Genomic DNA, 25,692 nt, shown 5'->3' with positions numbered 1-25,692 from the left:
ATTTTAATAATCTTTAGTTTTGATATAATTTTTTTTAAAGAATAAACATTAATAACTATTTTTTTGTATTATTATGTTGATTTACATAACAAACTGGTATTAAAACTTTATTTCAACATACACATCTCTCTATTTTTTCATTTGGAGATCACTAATAGAAAGGAGCAGTTGCAAACATCATTAGATATTCTTTTTTAAATCATTTCTTAATAACTTTCATAAATTAAACTAGGTTATTAATGTCTTTAATTTTTATATGATTTTTATTGTACTTTTAAATTTATTTTTATGCTAGTTTATCTTGAATCTCTATATTTTATATAGTTTTTATTACTATTTTTATCTTGATAAATTAGACATAGCTTTTGCTAAAGATATCCAAATTAAACCAAAATTTATTAGTTTTGAGAAGAAAAATAGAAAAAACAAATAAGAAGAGATTTCAGGTCAAAGAAAAGAAAAGAAGAAGACAACACGACAGAGTTGATAGCAGAGGGCTTTTCACCATTGACAATGTTGGATGCAAGATGAAGAAGATTAGCCTTAGCATCTTGTCTAATGACTGAATTTGTTTTACTATATATTTATATATTGACATAAAAAAAATTTATTCTTGTTTTTCTGAATATATTTTTTTAAAAATAAAAATAATTGAAAATAAAAAAAAGATTGAGAAGCGAAATAATAGGCTAGGAAGAAAAGGGGACCAAGATGATGGTAAAGTAATATAATAGAGATTCAAGTAAAGTTAAAAAAAAATTTATAGAGAAAGATCTGCATATATTTTGAATTTGCAATTTAAAAAAACTAAATGCGAAAAAAATGTTTTCATTTTAATTTCTTTTCCATGAAATTTGCGTATATTTCACTATATTTTCCTATGCTATTTTTTTTACAATTTAAAAAAGACAATTAATTAAATTGGTTTGTTTTACTTTGCTTTCCTTTTGTTTCCTTTTTGAATTTCTAATTAAATATTTTAGGATATTTTATGATTTTAACACAGCTTTCCTTGTCGTATGAAAATTTTGAGGAGGAAATTATGATTATGAAGATATTGTAAATCTGGTTCATGTATGAATGTTCTATCATTGCTACCATGAGAATGATGTTCTCTAAACCTTTTCCTTGAATAATTATAGCAAAAATAAATTCATATTATAATTATAATTTATAGAAGATTCAAAAAACTATCAAGGAAAATAATTTTTTTTGCCAATAAAACTATGAGAATATTTTTTTACTGTAAAAAAAATCATGCTTTTTTTAAATACAAAAAATAATAATTTACAATTAATTATTAGGAAATATAATAAAGTAAAAATTGGACAGTTGAATCTTAGAAAAACGTGTTACAGCTTTCTGATTATGTATTTCTCAAAAATGAGCTTATCTATAATTTTCGGAATATATATATATAATGGTTTTCTTCCTTCAGAGCATAGTTTTGGAATCTAATTTGGCCTAGTTAGTCAATCCAAGACTACAATCAAATAAAATTAAAATAAAATAAAAAGAATTATGACCTGGTATAATCTTGTTGACTCGATAAGTTAATCCTGTGACCTGACAAAACTCGGTTGTAACATATTAATTTTTTTTATTAAAATAATATTATTTTAATTTTTTTAAAATAAAAATTAACCTGAATAACCTAATACAATTAAAATTGAAGCCTTAGGTTTCAAAGTCTCCTTCCTACAAGAAGACTTTCTTTCATGCATTCATTGAAATTTTGTACCAGAGGAATGTGATTTATTTATTGCGCTAGGCCTAGTACTACACTGAGCTTTTGTTCAATATTTTACAATTTCTTTTCCATCATCCGTATTATACATCTGCATTTATTTTTTGTCCATTGAGATGGGCTAGGTTTCAATTGTAAGTCCATATTGAATTGGGCCAGAAATGGCTCTTTTGGAGTATTATAAATAAGGCTTGAAGCCCATGTAAAGCACAAAAGTTTTATTAAAAAAAAAGTCATTTGTACCATGGGCTGGGTTAGAACTATGATTTGATTTTCTCTTTTAATTTATCCAAATGGTAGAACATCTCAGAGAATTTAATTTTTTAAATGAGTAGGGAAACAAATATTGGAATTGCGCTTTTAATATTGTCTAGAAAAGGAATGTAGTCTTCATGATAATATTCTTTACGTCAAATAAAAAAAATGTTTTTATTCTATTAGAGTTTAATGTGGGATATTGTGGTAATTTTGGTTATGATTTTAAATTTTTTTTATTTAAATTTAATATTTTTTTAAATAATTTCATGTGTAAGAAATTTATTGTTTTTTTTAAGAATTTTGACATAATTAAGAAATTCAAATTATTTCAAGACAAAATTTAATAATAAAATATTTTGGAGACAAAGTTGATCTACCCCAATTATTTGAGGTATATTTAAAGTTTTTGTTTTTTTTTTTTTAAAGTCTTGTTAAGCACAAGTAATTGAGATAACTTGAAAAAATCTACATCAAACGTGAGTCCATGAGCAAAAACCTATGAAATTCGTCGATATCATATTTATTTGACATATTTGTTTTTTATTTGTATAATTTAATAACAGATGGAGAATTTCAATTTGTTTTTTTTAATCTCAAAGTTTTCATCACACATAAGACCCATCTAGTAATTGAGCTTATCGAACATTGAGTCATATTTAGGTTATATAAAGGTAATATAAAATCACATTAAATTAATAAATCAATATAAATTAACAATTACATCCCCGTCAAGTGACATCCGAATAATAAAACACTGATATTTTATTATAAAAAAATCTAAATTCAAATTTTATAGTTTTATTTATCGTAACATCATTTGGATTTAGAGTTTAATTAAAGGGGAAGTTGAAGATATTTTTTATCATCTTATAATTCAATTTTAATAAAAATAATAAAAAAATGACGTAGGAGGATTTATATGGAATATTATATGTTTCCTTAGTTATTTTTATTCCTATTTGGTTTAAAAAATATTGTCCTTTGTATTGTTTTATCTTGTTCTTTTTTAGTTTAAGAAATCAAATATTGTTATTGGTAATTTTATTTTTTTTGTTTTAGTTTATGAATCTTGACAATCAATTTATAATTATTTATTAATTTTCTCTTTCTTTAAAATAGACATATGACTAGTATAGATAGAGTTGTCAAACTTGTGTATGAGCGATATTAGTTTTTTAATAAATTAATAAAAAAACTATTTTGTATCTCAAGCCTTTTATGTTCAAATTTTTGTCTTCTTCATGCTTGCTTTGTTTTTATTTGTTTTGGTTGTGTTAGTTAATATAAGAGTCTAAAAATTTCTCATGACTAGTTGTGAGCTATTTAATAGTTATGGTTGAAAAAATCATAGAACATGGCATGTTCATACAGGAGAAGAAAGGATTTTGTCTTAGGAACAAAATGTCAAAGGACTGATAGTTAAGGATCTACTAGGGCAAGTAATAAAATTAACTCATTGATTTGTAGAGAGAGACTTGCATAGGTAAGTTATAGAATCAATTTGTCAATCAAGAGTGATCATAAATTTTTAGCTAGTTTTAAAAATTCATTTTAGAAATAAGACAATTTCTTAATTGAGATAAATATGATATTGACAATGAAATTTTTGATAATTCTAGTTTCTTTATGGATTAAAATCCACCATCAAAACTAGATATGAAAGAAGCTTATGATATCATTGAGCTTAAGGGTTTCATAAATCTTATTTTATTTTTTTATATAAATAAGGATCTACAAGGATCCTATGATGAAAGTAAAGAATTATTTGATACTCTAAAAGAATTCTTTAGAGCTAACCTTAAAGATATCAAAGTTGTAGAAATTTATAGTAAAAAAAGAAACTATTAAGCCAACCTACTATTTCTTGCTAATAATCAAATATCCAAAGCTAGCACTTGAAGAATTTTAAGAAAGTTTTGTTGTAGTCAGTCAAGGTTTGTTGTAAAAAAAAGCATTTTAGTTGATATGGAGGATAAAAATGTCGTGCTAGATTTTAAATTCAATGCTTAGTTAGGATATTTATATATGATAAGTGCAATGAGAATGAGAAAGTTTTAGATTAGCTAGTATAAAAATGCAATGTCTTAATTGTTGTGCACTACTTGAAGTATCTATATGAACATGTTGTTGGTAGGTATGTTATTTTTAATGGAAAGACTATGTATGTAAAAGGTTGAAAACTTTATACATCCATAAGATCAAGACAATAATAATTTGTGTTAGTTTATATGCCCTATAGCAAATTGATTTGTTATACGTGAAATTAGCTTTGTTCATGTAAAAATATATTAATAAAGATATTATTTATCTTTATTAATAATAAATATTTGATTAATGAGTTTAGAATAAAGACAAAGTTATTCAAAAAAAATTATTTGTGAAGAAAATTAAAAGTTGTTATAATTATGAAATCAAAACATTGTTCCTAAACATTTTTGGTTAATACTCTATTAAAATTGAATATTAATTAAAGTCATTAAGTATGATACATATTATGTTCTTTCCTTTATAAAAGAAAATAATTGTTCTCATAAATTGAGGTATAAAGAATACATAAAACTAATATGTAAGTATCTATTAGATGATATGTACACTGAAGTAACTTGTATAAGGATTCCATATAGAGGGATCACTTATGTATATGAAAAGAATCACGTTATAATTTTGTAACGTGATATTTTGACTTGAAATCATCGAGTTATTTTATGTAGGGAATGTTATACTTTGATCCTAGATACAAATTGTCCTAATTAATGGTAAGAAACATACAGATATTGGGTATAACATAAACAATATAAAAATATTTAAATAATTTAAAAAAAGATTCATTATGCTAGGTGAATTAGTAAAAATTTTGCATTTGTTTTCAAATAATACTAATTGTGAAATCCTTACATAGGATAAAATGAAATTTAAGGATTATTTTAAATCTTATTTAAAGAATCAATAACTATACTGCGAGAAGAATTATGATTAGACAGAGCATATATACTCCATATTCTAATATCTAAATCAAGATATTTTTTATAAAAAGATAGTAATTACATTGAAAAACTGATCACTAAAAATATTAAATAAGTTATATATAACTTTTATGGAACAACCATTTATTTTATTCTTATTTAAAACAAAGCGTTGACTTATAATCATGGAGATAACAATGTATTTTTTTTTTGTAAAATGTCATTATCATGTATCAATAGAAAAATAATAACTTTATTCGTTCATTATACGAGCTTATCATCATGGAAGGACTTGCATATAATTCGGTATTTTCAATCCTTAAAAACACCTACAACATATATAAAATTAAAGCAAGAAATATATTTTACCACCATCAATTACCAAGTTTGCATTGTTATTTGTAGGGGTGATTATTTTCAGTTTGAGTAAGTTTTTATAAAAAAAATTAACTAAACGAATTTTTTTTTTTAAAAAACCGAAATCGGTTCAAACCGACCGGTTTCGATTTGGTTAGGTTTTTTAGAAAAAAAACCGGTTCAAATCGGTTTGACTCAGTTTTGGTTAGGTTTTGCTCGGTTTTTTTTGGTTTGGCTCGGTTTTTCCGGTTTGGTTTGGTTTTTTTTCTGGTTTTTTTCGATTTGGGTTCAGTTCGGTTCAGTTTTTTCAGTTTCAGACTTATAAAACCGAAACCGAATTGGTTGGTTTTTTAAAAATTTTAATCGGTTTAATCTGTTTTTTTATGATTTGATTTTTTTAATTATTTTTTGTTTTAATTTTCTTGATTTAATTAATTTTTCAATTTATTTACTCACCGTAGTTGCTTGCTATATTTCTTCCTAAAATTGCTCCTTTCACTTTTCAAATTGCTCTTTTTCTATTTAACTACGTACACTGTCGACGTTTTTTTCTTTCTTTTTTAGACTCATTTGATTGCTTAATTCTTAGCTATTGTAGCTTAGATTATCATCAACAATAATAGTGGAATTTATTCAAGGACCATGATTTAAAAGACAATTGATGTTTTTAATATTCAACCTTTGTTTTATTGTGCAGTGAATGACCAAAACTCAAGGATGAATTCTCTCTAATTAAGGAGTATGATGCATGAAGATTTTTAAAGAAAATTACTTGTTTTCTTATTAATAGTTAATTTAGAGAAATATTTATTTATGCTATTTTTTTTTCTATTTAATTTAGAAATCAACATGATCACTTTATAATTCTTTATTAAGATTTTCTTACTCGCTAAGATAGACCTAAAACTTGCGTAGAAATTGACATTTTGATAAATTAAAAGAATTAGCTATGATCATCAGACCCCAGAAATCACAAGCTGAGGCATCAAGATTTTTTTGATGAAGAAGTAGCCTAACAATTTTCCAAACATATAAACAGAGGATAGATTAGCCAATCAAAAGACAGAAAATCCAAACTTCCCCATGGCAACACAGAAGAACCAAACTGCACCCACCTGGCTCTCTCCCTCTCCCTCTCCCTCTCCCTATAAATATCTCTGTATGGACAGGAGTTTCCATGTCAGGGTTTTTTAAAAGAATCCGAAAAAAATCCGAAAAAACAGATAATTTTTTGAGTGAAAAACGCAGTCTTTATCATTGCCCAGATTACAAAATAAAGAGAGAAACAAAAGGGACCCTTCAAAGTTATATACTTCTCTTTATGACAACCTTGAAAAGAGCCTCAGTGAACAGTAAGTCCTTGTCTTCTCTCTCCGACAGTATTGATGGTTGTGGATTTAAGGTTAAATATCATTGATTGTGTTTGGTTTTTGGCAGAGTTGATGATTAAGTTAATGTTAATTGCTTAATTCAGTTTATGTTGAATTTTTGGTTTCTGGGGGTTTGTTTGCTTTTTTTTAGAGTTTGATGTTCTTTTGCTATGTGTTCTTTTGTTTTGCAGTGAAATTCTGTGAAGTGGGGTACTAAGGTTTTTGTAGTTTGTCTTCATCTTTTCCTTGAAAGGGTTTGTGCCATTTTTAGTAGTTCTTTATTGCAAATATGGCATCATCAAATAATAGTACACACACTGAGGCTGCAGAGATGGAACAAATTATCACTGAATTTTTTCCTAAGAGTCTTCAGATTATACTTGAGTCGAGGTCTCCTTTCATGTCATCGCGTAATTATAGTGGTGAACAAATGGTATCCTTATCTCCATCTTCTTCTTCCTCCTCCTCGCCGAGTGTGAGGCCAAGAGATAAATGGTTCAATTTAGCTCTTAGGGAATGCCCGGCTGCTCTTGAGAATCTTGATCTTTGGCACCAAAGCTATTTGGAACCGATGATTGTTGATGTGATTTTGGTGCAGGTGCCACCAGTTCGGTGGGATCCTGTGAATTATCCCCCCCAAAGGGAGCCTGTTAGGAATTTTTCGACCAAGGATCAGTATCCATTTCACTGGAATTCAGATCAGGAAGAATTAGGGTGTGAGGGTAAGATTGAAAAGATTGTAGAGAGGTGGGAAGTGCAGTATGAGGGTCGGAAGTCAAGGGATAGTGGTACTGGGAGCAGGAAACTTAGCAATACCTTTCAAACATGTTATATGAAATCAATATTACTTTTCAGGTCTTTGTATGCAACTGTTAAGCTTTTACCTGCATATAAAATTTTCCGTGACCTCAATTCATCAGGGGAAATTCGTGCATACACGCTTACACATAGGGTGTCTTCTTTTGTTGAGCCCTTTACACGCGAAGAAGAGGCTGAAATGCAGCGATTTGTGTTCACCCCAGTGGATACTTCCTGTGGTAGGCTTTGCCTTTCGGTGCTGTATCACTCTTCATTATCAGATTTCAGCTCTGAGTCTTCAACTCCTGTGTCCCCCCAATTTATCCCAGATTATGTTGGGAGTCCTTTGGCAGAACCAGTGAAGAGATTCCCCTCTCTTCCTGTGTCGCAAGGTTCTCTGTCATCTTTGCCATTCTCAAGACAACATAGTTGGTACTATGACCATAATAAAGCCTCACCACCTTCATTTTCTTTCTCACCATCACCTAATCGCTCAGGAAAGCATGGATCAATATCTAATCCTAGTTCCTGTCGATTCCAACCTTCGAGCTTGCCTCCTCATCCACCTGAAGTGCCTTCAGTTCATAAGAAGAATACGAGCTTTGATGAACATTATCCCTCTCCTAGCTACACACCATCTCCATCCCCATCACCACCAATCTATATTCCTGAGACTCATCTTTCCACAGCTGTTTCACAATCTGAAAGTACACCTGTTAGCATACCTGCTACCAAGCATGCTAGTTCTCCCCTGTTGTCCAACAAGCAAAACTTGCCCCCATCTCCACCACTCAAAGCTACCACATCTTGCAATCCAAAGACTGATGAAAGTACAGGTTTGGTTCACCCTGGTGCAACAGACGAGAAGGTATTATATATGCTCATAACAATGGTCTTATGTTGCCAAGGCATTTGATCAATAGGATTCTCTGTCTACTGCAGTTGTTCTCTCCTCGGAAAGATGACATTAGAAAATATGCCAGCGTGAAAACACTATCCAACAGCTCTCCGCAGATTTCATTTTCCAGAACTTCCAGCAGGTAATATCAGGATGATTTTGATGATTCTGAGTTTTCTTGTCTGTTTGATGTGGAATATGATGACATAATGGATCTACGTGTGAAATATTGTTTAATTACTTCTAGCGCATTTAATTTTAGTTGGTGCTGGTATTACATTAAGGGTGTCTGACTCCCTCTGTTCTGCTGAATAAATTATCTTGCTGATGATATTTGAGGTGATGGACTCATTAGATGTTAAGCTTATGTACATTTGAATAACAGAGTAATAGAGCTTCTGGCAAAAGAGTTGAACTATCCTGCTCTCTTAGCCAAGCTTTAACGAATAGTATATCATGGTTCTTGCAGAGCATCCGCAATACTTCTGATAGTATAGGGATTGAATATCAGGGATCCCATCAAATGTTTTGTCTGACACACTCATTTGACATCTTTAATAGCTAGTGCTTTAGGTATATATCCTCTCAGGATCAGAAGTTTGATGACAATCTGTGGTCTGAGATCACAATCAAGTAAGGCTTATGTTTTTATGCGGCATCATAGTGTCAGTGCTCATCAACCTTGATACTTTCTTGTGGTTCATTTCTGCCATGATGGATTTTTAATTTCTTAAGGATTGTAACCTGCAGGATTACCAGTCAAAGTCTTTAGGACCTTTTTAGGAAGGAACTCAGAATTTAACTAGTGCTTATTCAGGTTTTCTTCTTTATTAAGACTATTACTTAGTCTTACTTATCTACAAAATAATTAGCCGGCCTTATTATTCCTTTGGCTTTAGATTGCCCTATGGTTAAGTTTACCTTTCTACCAGGATTTGGTTTTCTTACTTTCTGTTTGCTTTGACACCCATAAATAGACAATGGTTAGACATCAAGACAGAATAAACATCGGCAGACTAATTGAGTTTTCTAAGAATTGGCCCTCTTGGGCCTATTCACCACTTGAGTCAAATAATCTGATTGGATTGATGTTGAAACAGAGTCCATCAATTCACTACTTGAGCTTGTAAGGAATGAGGTTGATATTTTTACATCAAAGCCTTTGCACTTGTCAAATAATCTGATTGGATTGATCATGGTGGTAGATAAGTCTGAAGAGATTGGTGTGAAGCTCTTTTAAAGAATATTGTAAAATTAAGAACTAGCAGTTAGAAACAGTATGCTGGAACCTTTATGCGCAACGAGTAAAACATGCCATTGATCTAGCGTGTTCTTGATTTGGGCTGGTTAAAACTGACCCGTCAATGTACTGGCTGAGCCCAATTATGTGGAACTGTTATGAAAATTGTTTATTTAACCAATCTATAGAACAAAAATTGCAATCAGGTTGGTTCTATCATATGGTTAAATTGCTGTAAATCTGGACAGAATGTGTTTTTCTTCGTGCAACTTTGTTGCTTTAAAACAATATGCCCCAAGTTGACTGGCAGAAAATGTACACGAACTGCAAGCAAGAAATGAATACTGGTATTCGATCCAAGCCGTTTGGTCATTCAACTTAATGTGCTTTTTGCATCTTGCAGACCTGAGACATTTGATAAAAAAGGCCATCTATCTGACCCCCTTGAGCCCGGAGGTCTCTTTCCGATTAAAAAATCCCAAGATGCAGCTGTTGGTGCTCTTGTACACACGCTGATGAAACCCCCACCTTTATGCCAAGACTTCTCTGGTTCGGCTGCTTTGCCACCAGATTCTAGGTCCAAAATGTGGAGCTGCAACCTCCAAGAATACAATCCAATCTCCGTAGCACCAGCGGGCCAGCAGGCTGCTGCGTCTGGTGTTGCATCTTCAGGTCTCATTGCTTCAAAAACAGCAGCTGATGCATTGGAAGAACTGAAAAGATACGAAGAAATGAAAGACTTGTTGCTTATTCAAGCTGGCAGGTCCAACGCTTAAGCTAATTATGCTTCAACGCCAAATCCTACTAGCAGCAGTGCAACTGGATATTGAACTCGTGTTGATGATTGCACATCTGTACATAGTCTTGGTTTAAGAGGTGATTTCATGGTTTATAGGAAAGCGCCCATATCCTTGTGTATGAGGCGACATGAGATGATGATGATGATGATGATGACAACCGAGGTTAATGTAACAACAGTGATGTTGGTGTTCTTGCATTAACGCCAATTGGGCAGGCTGTTAGATAGCTTAAATGGTGTTGTAGGGTCACTTTACTTTTAGGAGTATATAACTGAGGTTGAGTTCGCATCTATGCTTGTTTTTGATGGACGGAAAGTTTCCTTAATGACTGGACGGGGAAAAATAAATAAATTCCTAACATAATGAAGGAACGTGAATTTTATATATATACTGGTCGGAAAATGTTAATATATTGGAATATAAATTTTTTTTAAAAATAAATATTAAAAAATAAATGTTTAATTAAAAATGTTTATATTTTATTATACAAGTAACACAAACATTCTATATTTCTGAGATTCACTCTCACAAAAAAAAAAAAAAAAAATTTATACCGATAAAATATTTTATTGATGTAAAAGTTGTATTTTTATTAGTATAAACATCATCGACAGATTTATTATTGTAAATGTATTATTGGCGAGTGTCTCATTAGAGATTAGAAATTTAAATCTTTCAACAATTCATTTAGTGATTTAAATGCCAATGAATAGACTGACAAGATATTACTGTTGGTGATAAAAAAAAGCATCAATTATTTTCTGTTGGCCTACCCATCAATAAATATTACCGGTAGAGTACCCTCTCGGTAATATATTGTGTCTCACTGATGGATTGACTATTAGACTCATCTATAAATATATTATGTCAGTGAATCTTTCAGTATATATCAAAACAGTTCATAACTTTCTATAATTCTCTAAAAAAATAGGTTTATTGTACCAATAAAATCATTGACAGAATATATTTATTCATCAGTGTTTTAATAATTTTTTTTTCTTTTTGAGATACTATCTCACAACTTCACATTAAAAGACATTAAACAACATTGAATAACTAAATTAAATTGAAGAACACATTTTCTATTATTAATTTTACTGTAAAAATCAATTATAAATATCTATATACATTAAAAAGTAGTTGAAGTTGAAGGTGAAGGTGGAGATGGAGGTGGAGGGGGAGGGGGAGGAAAATCTTTGTAAAGGTCTATACAGGGGAGGATAATGATTAGACAAGCATGTCATCGTCTTCTTTCAATGCTTCGTACTTTGTTCTTCATATTTTACCTTCATTTTGACCCTCAAAGCACCAATTCATTTTTAAAGCAACTCTTTAATAGTTGATGATGGTTGCCTTGGACTGGATTTTGGAGTGCCTACTACTGATACACTATAACTCAACCTCATATCTCGGGTTGTAGTCATAAAAATATCATAAACCTGATTTTTATTTTTGATCTATCAGTTGCTCCATCATCCAACCATAACTTTAGATCATATTTTGGATGGATTGAAAGGTCTTCTCCATGTTTAGCACGCATGTCGGCATTATATTATTCCTACAAAAAAAGAAGAAGTTAAAGACGTTAACAAAAAATTATTAGTCTAAAAGATATATAAAAAGTTTTAAAGTTTAACAAATGTCTCGACTCAACTCTTCATGAACTATTGCACCCTTTTCTTTCTATCTTCCCTCTGCACATGTGTTTCCAGATACAACTCTATTAGACTCGCGCTTAAGTTATGTAGCCTGAAAAATAAATCATTAGTTAATTTTGAGTAATAATCATAATCACTAATATTTTAAGAAAAAATACTTTAAAATAAAACACAGTCATATCACTTTGCATGGTTAATAAAAGGAAGTGACCTGTTAGCATGCTTGATAATAAAATCGTAAGTCTTTTTGTTTGTGTTTGAGGACCCACTCTGTGACTACCTCCTAAAACTTTTTGACGTCAATAACTCTAGATATCTCTTCTAATTACTCTTAGTGATATGGTGAGGTCTAAAATTCTTTCACCCCTCAAAGTCATATAACTCGACTCTTTGCTTAGCATATGTGTGTGTGTTATACTAGAAACCACACAACTTAGTTTAGAAGTTCATTAAACTTAAAAGATATGATGATGAAAAGATTACAATTGTACAAAAAAGAGCATTCATGTTATTAGGGGATTTCACTTGGAAAAAAAAAAGTTCCATACTAAGAGATTCAGGTCCGTAACTATGGTTCCAATGTACGAGATCTTGTAGCACTTACCAATGAGGCCTTGTTGACTAGTATTACATTGAAGAAATCAATTATAGACACTAATATAATTAGATATGCTCTTTATAGACAAACTTGGGATTTGCGATTCCAGGTAAGATCGGTTCAGGATTATAGGATCCTTTTTCATCAAATAGGAAGGGCTGTTGCATAAAATGTATGTCTAAGTAATTACCCATATATCCTATATCTATCTATATGAAGAAGAAATCATGTAACGAAGGGGATTCTTATTCATACAAATGGTACTTTGAACTTGGAACGAGCATGAAGAAATTAACGATACTTCTTTATCTTTTGAGTTGTTCTGATGGATCGATTGCTTAAGACCTTTAGTCTCTACCCAGACTCGATGAAAAAAATAGAATAACTTATTATGAACTTGTTGAGAATGATTCTGATCTAGTTCATTGCCTCTTAGAAGTAGAAGACACTCTGGTGGGATCTTCTCAGACATAAAAAAAATTGCAGTCGGTTTGATAATGATTGAGTGACATTGCTTATTCGGCTTGAACCAAGGAGTTTTTTAGATATAATGCAAAATGAATCTTGTTCTATCATTGATCAAAGATTTCTCTATGAAAAATATGAATCAAAGTTTGAAGAAGAGAAAGTAGAAGGAATCCTCGACCTGCAACAGATAAAAGAGGATTTATTCAATCACGGCTCCTAGAATATGGAGCTCTTGAGGCTTTTTATTTGATTGTATTAAAAGACTAATTCATTGGGATTTCTCTATTGGCCAGGTTATTTTGGGTAAGCAAATCATTTATGATGAAGAGGCCATACCTAAATTTAAGCACCATATGCCATCTTGAACTTTATTCTTGGGTTTAGTTTTTGGAATTATTTTTCTTTGTTTTTTTTGTTTAAAATAGATTTCTTTAAAGATTGTTTTTTCCCTCTTGGAACCTCATTTCTAACATTATTTTCTTTATCACTCACAACTAACGGTATAAAACGAAGAAAGCATCAATCAATAATAATTTAAGGTATAAACAAAACTAGAAATAAAGATAAATAAATAAATAAGATAAGAATAAAAGATGAATATAGCTTTTTTTAAGAAGGATAATTAATTTGACTGTGGAACTCTTGAAGAAGAAGAAGCTCTATCATTGCTGTCCATGGCTTCGTTGCACAAGGACGTGTGTAAAGTCTTGAACTTATTCTCCAACTCAATAAGCTTTAGTAAGTTAAGCTCTTCGATAGAAGCATCCCACCATCCTTTTCTCTCATTCTCTATTAACTTTTCCTCTAGTTCTTGACCCTTTTTCGTATCAGACCCTAGCTGTCTAATTCTTGAATTCTTACACGCCTACGTTCCTCCACAAGCTGCTGAGCGCCACCGCTAATGGCGAATGTCCACCAAGAAAGTGATTAGTAACATATTCCATTGAAGGATGAGAAAAGGAAAAGGGGTTACCTGCAGGTGAAAAAACAACAAACAGAATTTCAGCCCCTGTTAGAGTGACAAGCTCACTTACCTTTTTGTAGATACTAGATCTCCGTTTAGAAAATGCCTAACATCTTGATTTTCAATGCTCTTCATTTCCATCTTTTGTTTGCCTTAAGCCTTTTTGGCTGCCATGGCAAAAATTATATATAAATGAAAAGCTTTTCTTGTTGAATGGTGTATAAGATTGTGTGAAGGTAATTCTTCCTTTGAGATATATATATATATATATAATATTTTTTAATATTAATACATTAAAATGATTTGGAAACATTAAAAAAATTAATTTAAAATAAAAAATATAAATGATTTATAACCTATTTTTTAAAGTTTTTCAAGTAGATTGAATTTTAAAATCTCAATCAAATATTGAATCTTAATGACTCTATTATTATGTTATGTATTTTGTATTGTGGTGTAAAATATTTTTTACTTTAAAATATATCAAAGTGATTTTATTTTAATTTTTGATATTTATACATCAAAACCATTAAAAAAAATATTAATTTGATACATTTTCAAACCAAAAATACTTTTAAAACACATCTAAACATAAAATTAAATCATGCCTGAATGATATTAGAGTTTGAGTTTCATTTAAATAATTAAAACATTACAGTGGTGATCCATTTTTAACTTTATAAATTATTGTTCTATCTTTTATTTATTTCATATCGGATTTTTTCATTCAAAATAAGAATTTAAGCTTCATTTGTTAATTTGTGCGAAACATTTTCTATGTTTTGAAAAAAAGAAAAAGAAAAAGAAAATGTCGTTTCTCTGTAAAGAAATGGAGTCTTTCGGGCTCCTTAAATTGAAAAGATAGAACTAGTAAACGACGTAGGCCCAAATATGAATGGATGCAACTCACTCTTCCATTACTGTAAATTTAAGACTTTAAAAAAGGGCCCAAAAACACATACCTCAAGTCATATTGGCCCGAATGAGAATATTGTAGTATGCATAGAGATGACAATACCTATTTACTAACAGAATTTTATTTTATTCATATTTTAACTGGAAAAAAACTTAAAAATCAATATTATATTCATTGGTTTTTAGTTATTTATATGAATATTCATTATTTAAATAAAAATCCGTGATTATATTTATATCTGTGTATTTTGAAATTGAATTTTATGATATTATGTGCATCTAACATCGAATGATTCATTAGAAATGTGTTAATTAAGTTAATTACTAGGTTAATGACTAAAAAACTTTAAAGGATATTTAATGGATTAATTCAGAATATTTGAGTAAGAACAAGCTGGAAGACTTCTACTAGTGATGTTGGATCAGATCTTAATTAATTTTGATCAATGCAAAGGAAAGAGCTAATCCATGGGCTTGAAGGTTACGAAAATATTGGCAGCAAGTGGGAAAGACGGCAATTTATGTTTCCTTATGATTTTTACACACATGGCAAGGAAATATTATTTGGCATGGAAAACATAGGAGGCATATTTTTTTTATTTTTTTAATTAATATAGGTGTTCAGGCTAACTTACGTGTACCTCGATTAATCTCAAATGCTCTAAAATTAATGATCATGTAAGCCTCCAGTGGCCATCATATTAGCAACCACATGGCTCGAACTTGAAAACACAGGGAAAAAAATTCTTTGATTCCAAACTTTTATCACTACACTAGAGGTAGCTTAGAAGTTCTATTTTCAGAAGGAATCCTTGTTTTTTTTTTTTTTTTATATATACAGTAATGAAGAAATATTATTAGGATGCTTGTGCTCTCAAGGAGATGGAAAACTAGAAAACAAGAAAAACAAATTATCTTGATTACTTAAAAATTAAAAAACCAAAGCAAAACAGATGATAATGTTATAAACAAAACAATTTTACATGTGGGTCCATTTTAAAATTGTATCTGAAGCTATAAAAAGATTCAAATCTATATATATAAAATTAGCTTCAAAAGTCTTCAATCAAGATGATAGAGAATTAATTCAAAAGTTGAATCCCAATCTAGCAATTAATCTTTAAAATTAGCTAATTCTTCACTAGTCAAATATCTCATAATATTCCATAATCTAACAAAGTAATTGTTCTACTTTAAAATTTTTCATTTTCCAGCAGCCATACACCGTCGAATACCTAATCAATTGAAAAACTTGCTCTATAAAATTCAAATATATATATAATGTAGAAAAAGACAATCAATCACTTTTGTTTTAATAATACAGAAAAAAAACAATATTCTTATGGCCAATTAAATTTTTATTTGAATAAATTCTCTTGCATACAATTTGTTTAGAACTAGTAACAAAAAAAAAAAAAAAATTTGGTGGGGGCAAATACACTTACAGAGGAGAAAGAAGATTCACCAGGTAATATAACAACATTTTCTTGATTTATTTTCTCATATTTCGTGTAAGATAGTCTAATTAAAGGAAATAGTTTTCTGGTTGAAATTACTATACTTTATGAACTCGATATTTTCCCAAACATTTACTTGATAACAATAGTATTAATTCAATAAAAGAAGATCAGACATAGAATAAAGGTATATTTTTCATATAGAGAAAACATAAAAAAAATATTGTTTTATTATCCTTGAATATTAAATATTGGAAACAATTATTTCAAGAAAATTGACACGCTTCTTTTTCAAAAACAATTAAATTCTCAAAGAAATGGAGTCTTTAGAGCTTGTTAATTAAATGCTCAACAAGAATTGGCAGACGAGGCCTTAATGGAAGCAATCAATTCTCGATATGTTCAAATAAAAGTGGCCCAATACTGGGATAAATGTCAATATAGGCTTCAATACACTCACATGAGTGTTTTTTTTTTTGTTATATTCTATTTTTAAGTATTTTTAAAATTATTTTACACTTAAAAAAAATATAAAATTAATACATTTTAAATGCTTTGAATGATTTTGATATCCCATCAGGCTCTTAAATAAGGCGTTTTGTCCCTCATTGGGAGTGGTGGGAGCAGATTGGAATTTAGTTTGTCATTGATTTGGAGTTTTTGGAATTTACTTTCCCTCATTGGGAGTGCTTGGGATTCAGGCTCTTAAATAAGGAGCAGATTGGAATTTAGTTTCTCAGAGTTTTTGTTTTTGATCGGAACTGCGGGTAGCATGGTTGAGCAATCATGTTTGCAGGCCAAGTAGAAGTTGGCAGAGTGAGGTTTAAGGAAAAGAGTGGGTATTCGTACTGCTCTTGTTGTTGTTGGCAGTGGCAGTGCTATGCATGAGCTAGATTGATGATAATTCGAATGCTTTTTTGCGTTCTCCCTGACATATTGTATGCTGATTACTGCTTTGGATGCTTGTCTGATCTGAAATTCCATTTTGGTCAAGTATCTATGGTTCCATGGTTGAGCAACACTAACAGATATAGCCATGCCTGGCAAGAAACAGGCACCTTGCCATTGTCTTTTGTTCTTATATTCAGAGCCCTTGCCATGGTCGTTTCCTGATGGATGCACAGAACAAGGTGAATTTGCAAGAGTTTGCAAATTATACAAGGAAAAATGTTTCTTATCATAGGCTAATACAGTGACACGAATGCAAAGATCACCATTTATTTGCTGCTATTACAAGGACACGAACGCACTTATTTTTCTATGATTTATTTGTGCTATTACAGTGACATGAACTTACGCCCTTCTAAATCTGAAAGGAAATGCAGGGCCGTCTAAGGTCAAAAACCTCGTCCCATTCTGCTCTAGAATACCTGCAACTCCACACCGTGGCCTACCACAAGGTGGAGGATTGAGGCATGGAGGGCACCATCCAATTGTATACGGACCTACTGCTTGATCTCTGCTAATATCAAAGACGGTTGGTTCACCACCGATCACAATAAATCTTCTTCTCGTCTCTGGATCTTCCTCGCCTATGCCCCATGTAGTGTTTTGAACACATGTCGAGGAAGCTGAAAATGCAACAGTGAAATCTGTAGTTTCAGTGATAATTGTATCTCCTGGATTTGATGGGGTGAAGATGACTGGAAGGCCTTCAACAGAACCAGGTCCAATAGGCACCTGACCAACATAAGATGGACAAGATCCATTGCGAGCCACTAGAGTTAAGCCTCCAGCTACATCAGTTATAGCAGGATCGACATAGTATTCTACACCTCTTGTAAGAGGGTTACCATCTGTATCGAGCACAGGAGGGCCCTGAGCCATACGTACTAGATATGGCCATCAGTAGACAAATGAAGCTCAAGCTTCTAATCAACCTCAACATGGCTGCCTGATTAACACAGAAACATACAATATATGTGTAATTAATATGTTTTCACTTCGTTGTCTTTTTATATGCAACATTTCTACAAGATAGCACGTTAATGAAGGCACGGTAACGAAAAGTCCATTTGCTTCATCAAATTGATTTCTGCTTTAACAGGCTTGATAGACCTCTGCATCCTCGCTGTTTCTACGTGTTAATGCATAGCAGTAGAATTAGAAAATTTGAAGCTGAATTTTAGAAAAGATGTAGGCTATGATGGAGGGATGTTTAAAACACCCTTTTTGTAAATTGCTTTTATACACGTGTTGTTGTCTAATTCCTGCTATTAGGTCAACTAAAACATTTAGTCAACATAATCCAATCCTTGTTCAAGGAGGGTCTGTATAATTAGTTGGATGAGACAAAAACAAAATAGACTTTTTTTCCAGTACATTATTGCAATCAGATTGGATGAAATAACAGTTGACTTTTTTTTTTTTCATTTTCCAAGATAACCTCTTGACTGCTTTAATGGTAAGGCAATGAAAGGGTGCTCGAAAGTATTATAATAATTATTTTTTAATTTTTTAAAATTTAAAAATATATTAAAATAATTTTTATTTATTTTTTTTAAAATTATTCTTTATATTAGCATATTAAACTTTGAAAAAAGTTTGAATAAAATGCTTTTTAAAAATATTTTTTTAACTAAAAACATATTTAAATTATATTATTCCAACCACGTTATCATGACTTTCTAGATGTTGGCATTATCTTCTTACTAAGTTCTTGATTACGAGTTTAGTTCAAAGATGTGAATATGAGTTTGCCTCCTTGACTATCTTGCTCCAACAGTTCTCATCATAATTATCCTGCGTTTCAAATAAAAATCAGATAATTTTTTTTTTAGAATTAATGTTTTTAAATTTTTAAAGTATTTTTATGTGTTAATATAAAAAATAATTTTAAAAAATTAAAAAAATATTTTAATATATTTTTAAATAAAAAACACTTTGAAAACAACTTATCAACCACCCTGTATACAATTCAATTCAAAGCTATACAAATATTAATATTTCAACTGGCTATTTTTATGGTTTTTATACTCCTGGTTGAGATAAGCTGAGAGATTCAAATTTTTCTTCTGTTCTTCTTTTTGTTTTTTTGTTCACATAAAAGAGCTCCCGATATTTGATCATTTGATATAAAAGGGGCATATAATCATATATATTCTTGAAGTTAATTAACATGATGGAGCCTCATCGGGGTTTTGTACAATCAATCTACCAAGTTATTCAGATTTAACCAGTTAAATGTCCAAAACAAATCAAAATAAAGCCTAGTTCAAGTCTCATCTGAGTTACCCGTTCTTGAATAAGATTTAACTTTAATTTTATGTGTTCTCCATTTTTTTATGACAATTAATAATATTTTTACATTAATTTATTAATTAAGTGAGATTAAATTCTTTTAAAAATAACAGTTCAACAATTTGACCACAATCCCAATCGCCCGGCCCTCAATGAGGCCTAATATTTATGAATTATACCCTTATGGTACAAGCAATTAACAATGAATTGGATAATAACATGAACACGTATGAAAACGGATAATTGCTGCCTGACTTTTCTTTTGCCGTGCCATCATAGAGAAATACGGTACGTCGGCTCCCTCAGCTATAAATAGATTGCAAATCTGAGACTCAAGATGCAAAGAGGGCTTACCAAATTGCTCATAGAATACTCTTAAGAAAAAAAAAAAACAGCACAGTATTTACTATATATTTACTTTGTTTTGTTGTGTGAGATAGCTAGCTAGGCAGCCATGTTGAGACTGATTGGAAGCTTGAGCTTCATCTGGCTACTTATGGCCATTTCAACAGCGGCTCAACCCTGGCCTCCTGTGCTTGATGCTGATGGACAACCTCTTAGAAGTGGGGTAGAATACTATGTACTTCCAGGTGTAACCGATGTTGGAGGTGGTCTGACCCTTGTTGATCGGAATGGCTCGTGTCCACTTTATGTTGGTCAAGAACCTCTTGCACCTATGGTGTCCCGAGGTATTCCGGTTGTTTTCACTCCTCGTGTTGGAGACACAATTATAAGGGAGTCCAGAGACTTCACCGTTGAATTCTCCGGAGCCTCAACTTGTGGTCAATCTACAGCATGGATGGTCGTCGAGGAGAATCCAGAAACAAGTAGGAGATACGTCGTGACTGGAATGGAGCCACGGCCATCGTCTACACTCTGGTACTTCAACATTGAAAACAATGGACAAGGTGTCTATGCTTTGAGATGGTGCCCAAATTGTCTGACAACAAACTGTCCTAGGCCAGCGTGTGAATCTGCTGGTGTTATTGATGAGAATGGAAAACGCTTGTTGATCTTGGATGGTTCTGCCTTTCCTTTCATATTTAGAAGGGCTTAATTAAATTGCTCTCCATGTATGAACCGAGAATAATTATGACTTCTTGTCAACTTACAAAATATTAAATAAATGGAGTTATTTTACATGCTATCAAAATTTTGATACCTGTTTATATAAACAGTTTGAATTTTATTATTTTTATTTATTTAATAAAAATTAAATATAAAATATACAATATAAACTTGTACAAGTTTTAACCTCAATATATTTTCATTTGAGAAAGAATATTATAGAATAATATAAATTATATCTTGAAACCTCATCGTAATACATAATAAGTTAAGTTATTAAGTTGAATTGGTTAGGAGATATATAAATTTTTTTTTTAAATCGAATATTAATTTCTTGATTGAAATTAAATAATAAATTTTTTTTTTAAAAAATAAAAATTTCAACCTACTCTTATTACTACAAGTTCCCTCAACAAAATCCCTATCTCTCCCTCCTCCGTGTGTTTATAAGTCTCCATCTTCATGTCCATCGTCGCCATTACTTCTACTAATATTATTTTCAATTCGAGCACAACATAGTTATTCCAAATAGACCTTTCGTTCAGCCTTGCGTGATGAATACCATTGTCCAATATGAACAGTATAATCCAATCCTTGTTCAGGATGGTCTATATAATTAGTTGGATGAGACAAAATGGACTTTTTTTCCCAGTATTTTATTGCAATTAGAATGAATGAAATAACGGTTGACTTTTTTTTTCCACTGTCCAATATAACTTCTATATTGACTGCTTGAATTCTGGGTGAAGACTAATTAAGACATTTGATCAAACTGAACTCAATTCGTTCAATCTTACAAAAAAAAAAAAAAAAGTTTGAAAGAACAAAAAAAGCTACTGGCTACCGGCTTGATCTTTACACCTGTACCTTTTATCATTACAGTTTCCTACAATTTTTATATGTGTTTTGAAATAACGCAAATCCTATATGGTTTTGATCGGTAGTTTATGAATTATTCCAGATTTTTTCAATTACATGAAAGAGTTTATAATGATTTTCTAGCTGTTATGACGCGTTTTTCAGCCTCATGTTTTATTATATTTTGTTTCAGAATAATATATATCATATTCTAAAATCTCACCTGACAACTTAAGTTTTTAAATTGAGATAGTTTTTTGATATGATATCAGAACTTTAATAACCAAGCGGTCACGAGTTCGAATCTTACTATCCTCATTTATTCGATAAAAATTAAATACAAGGTAAATGAGTTTGTGTGATTCTTTGATATATTTTCAAAAAAATATATAATTAAAAAAACAATTTCGGTGCAATTTGGTCAACCATTTTGTAATTTTTGACTTTTTCACTTATGTTGATAATTTCAAGATATAAAAATAAAAAACATAAAAAAAATTTAGTGAGCATGATAATCATAAAGATAAAAAGTACATGATATAATATGTAGTTGGGATTTTAGGTAGTATAAAAGGGTAGTGAAAGAGAAAGAGAAGGTGGGAGTGAGATTTTGAGAGAATTGTTTTTTTTTTTTGAGAGGTAGTATATTAAAAAAAAACGTTTAGTGAGCATGAAAATCATGAAGGAAGGGATGAAGGACTAATATGAACATTTCAAATCCCTTCTTCCAGTGATTTAAGATAAGATGATAAGATAGAGAGAGTAAGAAATAAATGAGAGAATATAATGAAGGAATTTTAGGTAGTATAAAAGGGTAATAAAAAAGAAAGAGAAAGAGGAGAGAAACTTTTTGTTTTGTTTTTGAGAGAGTATTTTGAAAGAAATAAAATATAAGAGAGAGAAATAAAATATACAAGGGTTGAGATATTGAGGAGAGGATTTTGTTTTTTTTTTAAAAAACATGTTAAAAATAATAAATAAATAAGAAAGAAAATCAAATAAAATCAAGTTCTCATTTCCTCTTTTAAACCCTAGCCACCAACATCCCAAGGTTGCGGCAACAACCTTACCACAACAATCATCGACCAATCATCTAGTCCTTCGTTCAACGTGTATATGCGGCGTCGAGGGGTTGACGAAGTCACTATCTAATTTTTTTTAATTCAAAGTCACTAGAAAACTTGGGTATACTAGTTTTATCATAGATTCAAGGGTACGAGACTAATTGTGGTAAGAAAATATATTAGCACCACTAGCACACCATACCTGAGGTAAGCTATTTTGTGTAGTTTTAAATGTGGTTTAAAAGTTTTGATGAGTTCCTAACCAGTAGTTTATCTATGGTTTAGGATTGAGATTTATTTATGTGAATAAATCTGATCTTAAGAATTTATTATGGGCTCATATACCCAAATAAATTCTCATGAAAAAGAATTTTTGTTAGTTGAATATTATGGAAAAAAAATACTTGCAATTAAAATTGGTGAATACTTAGAATAACTCTGAAAATTTTATAATCAACTCTTGATATTCAAATATCAGCCTCACTTGTAGGTCTAATATTGTATACCAAAATATTTAACATTTAATTCTCATGAATTAAAAAAAATTTGGTTATTGAAATATTGATCAAATTCTCATGAATTTAATAAACTAATTATTAAATCCTAAAAAACAAGCAAATATGTATTTTTAAATTTTCATATAAAAACACTAAACATTTTAAGAGACTTGGTCATATACAATTAAAATATTTAATTTTTTTTTTGTTTAAACATTAAAAAACATATAAGAAAGTATAAAGTTTAACTTTGGTGTAATTATGGAATCCAATACATTAGGCTAGATACACAATAGGAAAAAATATTTTCTATATATTGTAATATTTTTACACCAATATTTACACCCTAATATCTATGCCTACAATGGTTAGCCATCATCATCAACCAATGGTGCATGACATAACAACCTAGAAGAGCTTTCAACATCAACCCAAATGAGCATGACGCTCGATTTAATTTTTCACAAGTGTATTTTTTTCACTACAAAGTAAGGGACTAGGTGTATAAATACACCAGTCAAGAACACAAAAAAATTCCTAGCAATACAAATCCCATATACAATCATAGAAAGCCAGCTACTCCCCATTGAAAGCTAGACATATAAGCCAAGGTTATTCACCATGGCCTTGTTGTTAAGCTTTGTCAATTGATTAACATGATCTATAATTCTGCAGAAAGAAAGAAGAAACAGAGAGATAGGAGCAGCAGAGAAACTTGATAATAGTTATTTTGCATAAAACCATATACCACAAGATAGTTGTGTTTATATATCTATTTTTAACAGACTAATAGACTTGGGCTAATTAACTAACTATCCACTATATTAAGATTGTGACAAGTGTCACAATTTGAAGCAATGTACTCTAATATACTCTAACATCCCCTCGTAAGATCAAGCGGTGAGGAACCAAGCATGAGATTGCAACAATGAGTGTGGAATATAGGAGCACTCAACCCCTTTGTAAGGATACCAGAATCAGTGAGCCACACTTGAGAAGATCCTGAGGAACAAGATAATGGAGAGACAGAGTGAATCACTGTATGCATAGCTTGCATAGGAGATTGTGGTACTTCCTGGTTCTATGAGGATGACGCCTGATATGGAGTATATTGCTGCATAACTTGCATAAGAGATTGATGTACTTCCCTGTTCTGTGAAGAGGGAGCCGGATATGAAGGATACTGCATAGACTGTGGCTGCAGAGAAAAGGATGACTGTGGAGAATACAAAGCAATGTAATTTGGACCCTTATCATTATAGAAACAATACCAGGAGGTATGATTGCTTCTACCACAGATGTTGCATCTGGTTCTCTTAGGAGGAGAAGCTCCACAGAAGGGAGCAGTGTGTTCCTTAGAGTTGCATAGCTGACAGATTGGAACCATAAGTGTAGAAGGATGTCGAAATTGCTGAGTAGGGGATTGACCAAGGAGTCCAGAATTTGAGTTGGGAAGCACAGGTGCCATGGAGGAAAAACCTAGTCTAGAAACAAAGAATCGAGAGCCCTGAGTAAATCGACCTTTACCCCTGTTCTTGTTTCAATTATATGGCTGAAACTGTCTAGTAGGCACCTGAGACTGCCCATGATGTGGAGAGAAACTCCCTTGTGTGTATGTATCACGTGTACTAGCAACCATAGCTGACAGGAATGGAGAATTAACTGAAGTGTCAATAATCACTTCCTCTGCAAGCAATTGTGAGCGAAAGTCCTTCAATGAGATCACACTTTCTTTTCCCCTTATAACACATCTAAAAGTATTATACTCAGCAGGTAAGCCATTCAAGGCAAGAATCACAATGTCTTCATTTGCAAAATACAGCAGCAGACAAGTAGTCCCTAGCCTCTTTAATTCGATGAAGATACTGTGAAACTGAATCTGAACCCTTTTTAATGGTTTGCAGATTGGATTTCATCTGAAAAATACTAGTCCTAGACACAGTGAAAAATTGTTCCTTTAATCTAATCCACAAATTTTTAGAGCTAGTGCTACCAATTGCACAGGATATAGCAATCAGTGATAATGTGGCAGTAATCAATTGCATAATCGCTCTATCATGCATTTTCCATACTACATATTCATCAGATTGAGAGGAAGAAGAGGTGATACCAGATTCAGCTCAGATTGAACAAAATTGAGGTGGACAGGGGAGCAAACTATCAACATATCCTATAATTCCATTACTTTCAAGTAAAAGTTACATCTGGAAGTTCCAATTGAGGTAATTCGATTCATCAAGTTTGACATTGACTGATGTAGGAATGGAGGAAATGAGAGTTATAACTGGAGATTGAAGCAACTGAAGTTGCGAAGTAGTCACCATCAGGATTTCAAGTTTAATCTGTGGATGAGACAATACACCAAACATTTGTGCAAGTTGCAGAAAGAAATACAACTTAAGATGAAGATCACAACGAAGCACTATATACTCCAAATATGAAGAACAATATATGAGTGCAGAGAAAATAACAGT

The 25,692-nt window shown here is 31.2% G+C and overlaps 3 protein-coding genes and 1 long non-coding RNA gene across 4 annotated transcripts; 2 read left to right on the top strand and 2 right to left on the bottom strand.

Moving 5' to 3' along the window:
• The first annotated feature begins 6,233 nt into the window (after positions 1-6,233).
• Positions 6,234-10,721, top strand: LOC133706362 (autophagy-related protein 13b-like). The gene is made up of 4 exons (XM_062131889.1): positions 6,234-6,677; positions 6,887-8,361; positions 8,436-8,533; positions 10,035-10,721. Exons 2-4 carry the CDS (start codon positions 6,985-6,987, stop codon positions 10,405-10,407), a joined length of 1,848 nt encoding a protein of 615 aa, XP_061987873.1. The 5' UTR covers positions 6,234-6,677; positions 6,887-6,984; the 3' UTR covers positions 10,408-10,721.
• Positions 10,722-13,707: 2,986 nt separating this feature from the next.
• Positions 13,708-14,332, bottom strand: LOC133667878 (uncharacterized). Its single transcript, XR_009833577.1, has 2 exons — positions 14,190-14,332; positions 13,708-14,053 (listed from the first exon to the last, which is right to left on the bottom strand). It is a non-coding gene; the product is annotated as an uncharacterized LOC133667878 (long non-coding RNA).
• A 3,452-nt stretch (positions 14,333-17,784) lies between these two features.
• LOC133667837 (kunitz type trypsin inhibitor 104-like) lies at positions 17,785-18,381 on the bottom strand. The gene has a single exon (XM_062087511.1). The coding sequence runs from the start codon at positions 18,316-18,318 to the stop codon at positions 17,785-17,787; it is 534 nt and encodes a 177-aa protein (XP_061943495.1). The 5' UTR covers positions 18,319-18,381.
• A 1,694-nt stretch (positions 18,382-20,075) lies between these two features.
• LOC133668805 (kunitz type trypsin inhibitor 104-like) lies at positions 20,076-20,884 on the top strand. The gene has a single exon (XM_062088814.1). It carries the CDS (start codon positions 20,186-20,188, stop codon positions 20,786-20,788), a length of 603 nt encoding a protein of 200 aa, XP_061944798.1. The 5' UTR covers positions 20,076-20,185; the 3' UTR covers positions 20,789-20,884.
• Positions 20,885-25,692: the final 4,808 nt, after the last annotated feature.

The sequence above is a fragment of the Populus nigra genome, chromosome 11, assembly GCF_951802175.1.
Source record: "Populus nigra chromosome 11, ddPopNigr1.1, whole genome shotgun sequence".
Classification (NCBI taxonomy): domain Eukaryota; kingdom Viridiplantae; phylum Streptophyta; class Magnoliopsida; order Malpighiales; family Salicaceae; genus Populus; species Populus nigra.
This window is presented reverse-complemented; position numbering and strand designations above follow the sequence as displayed.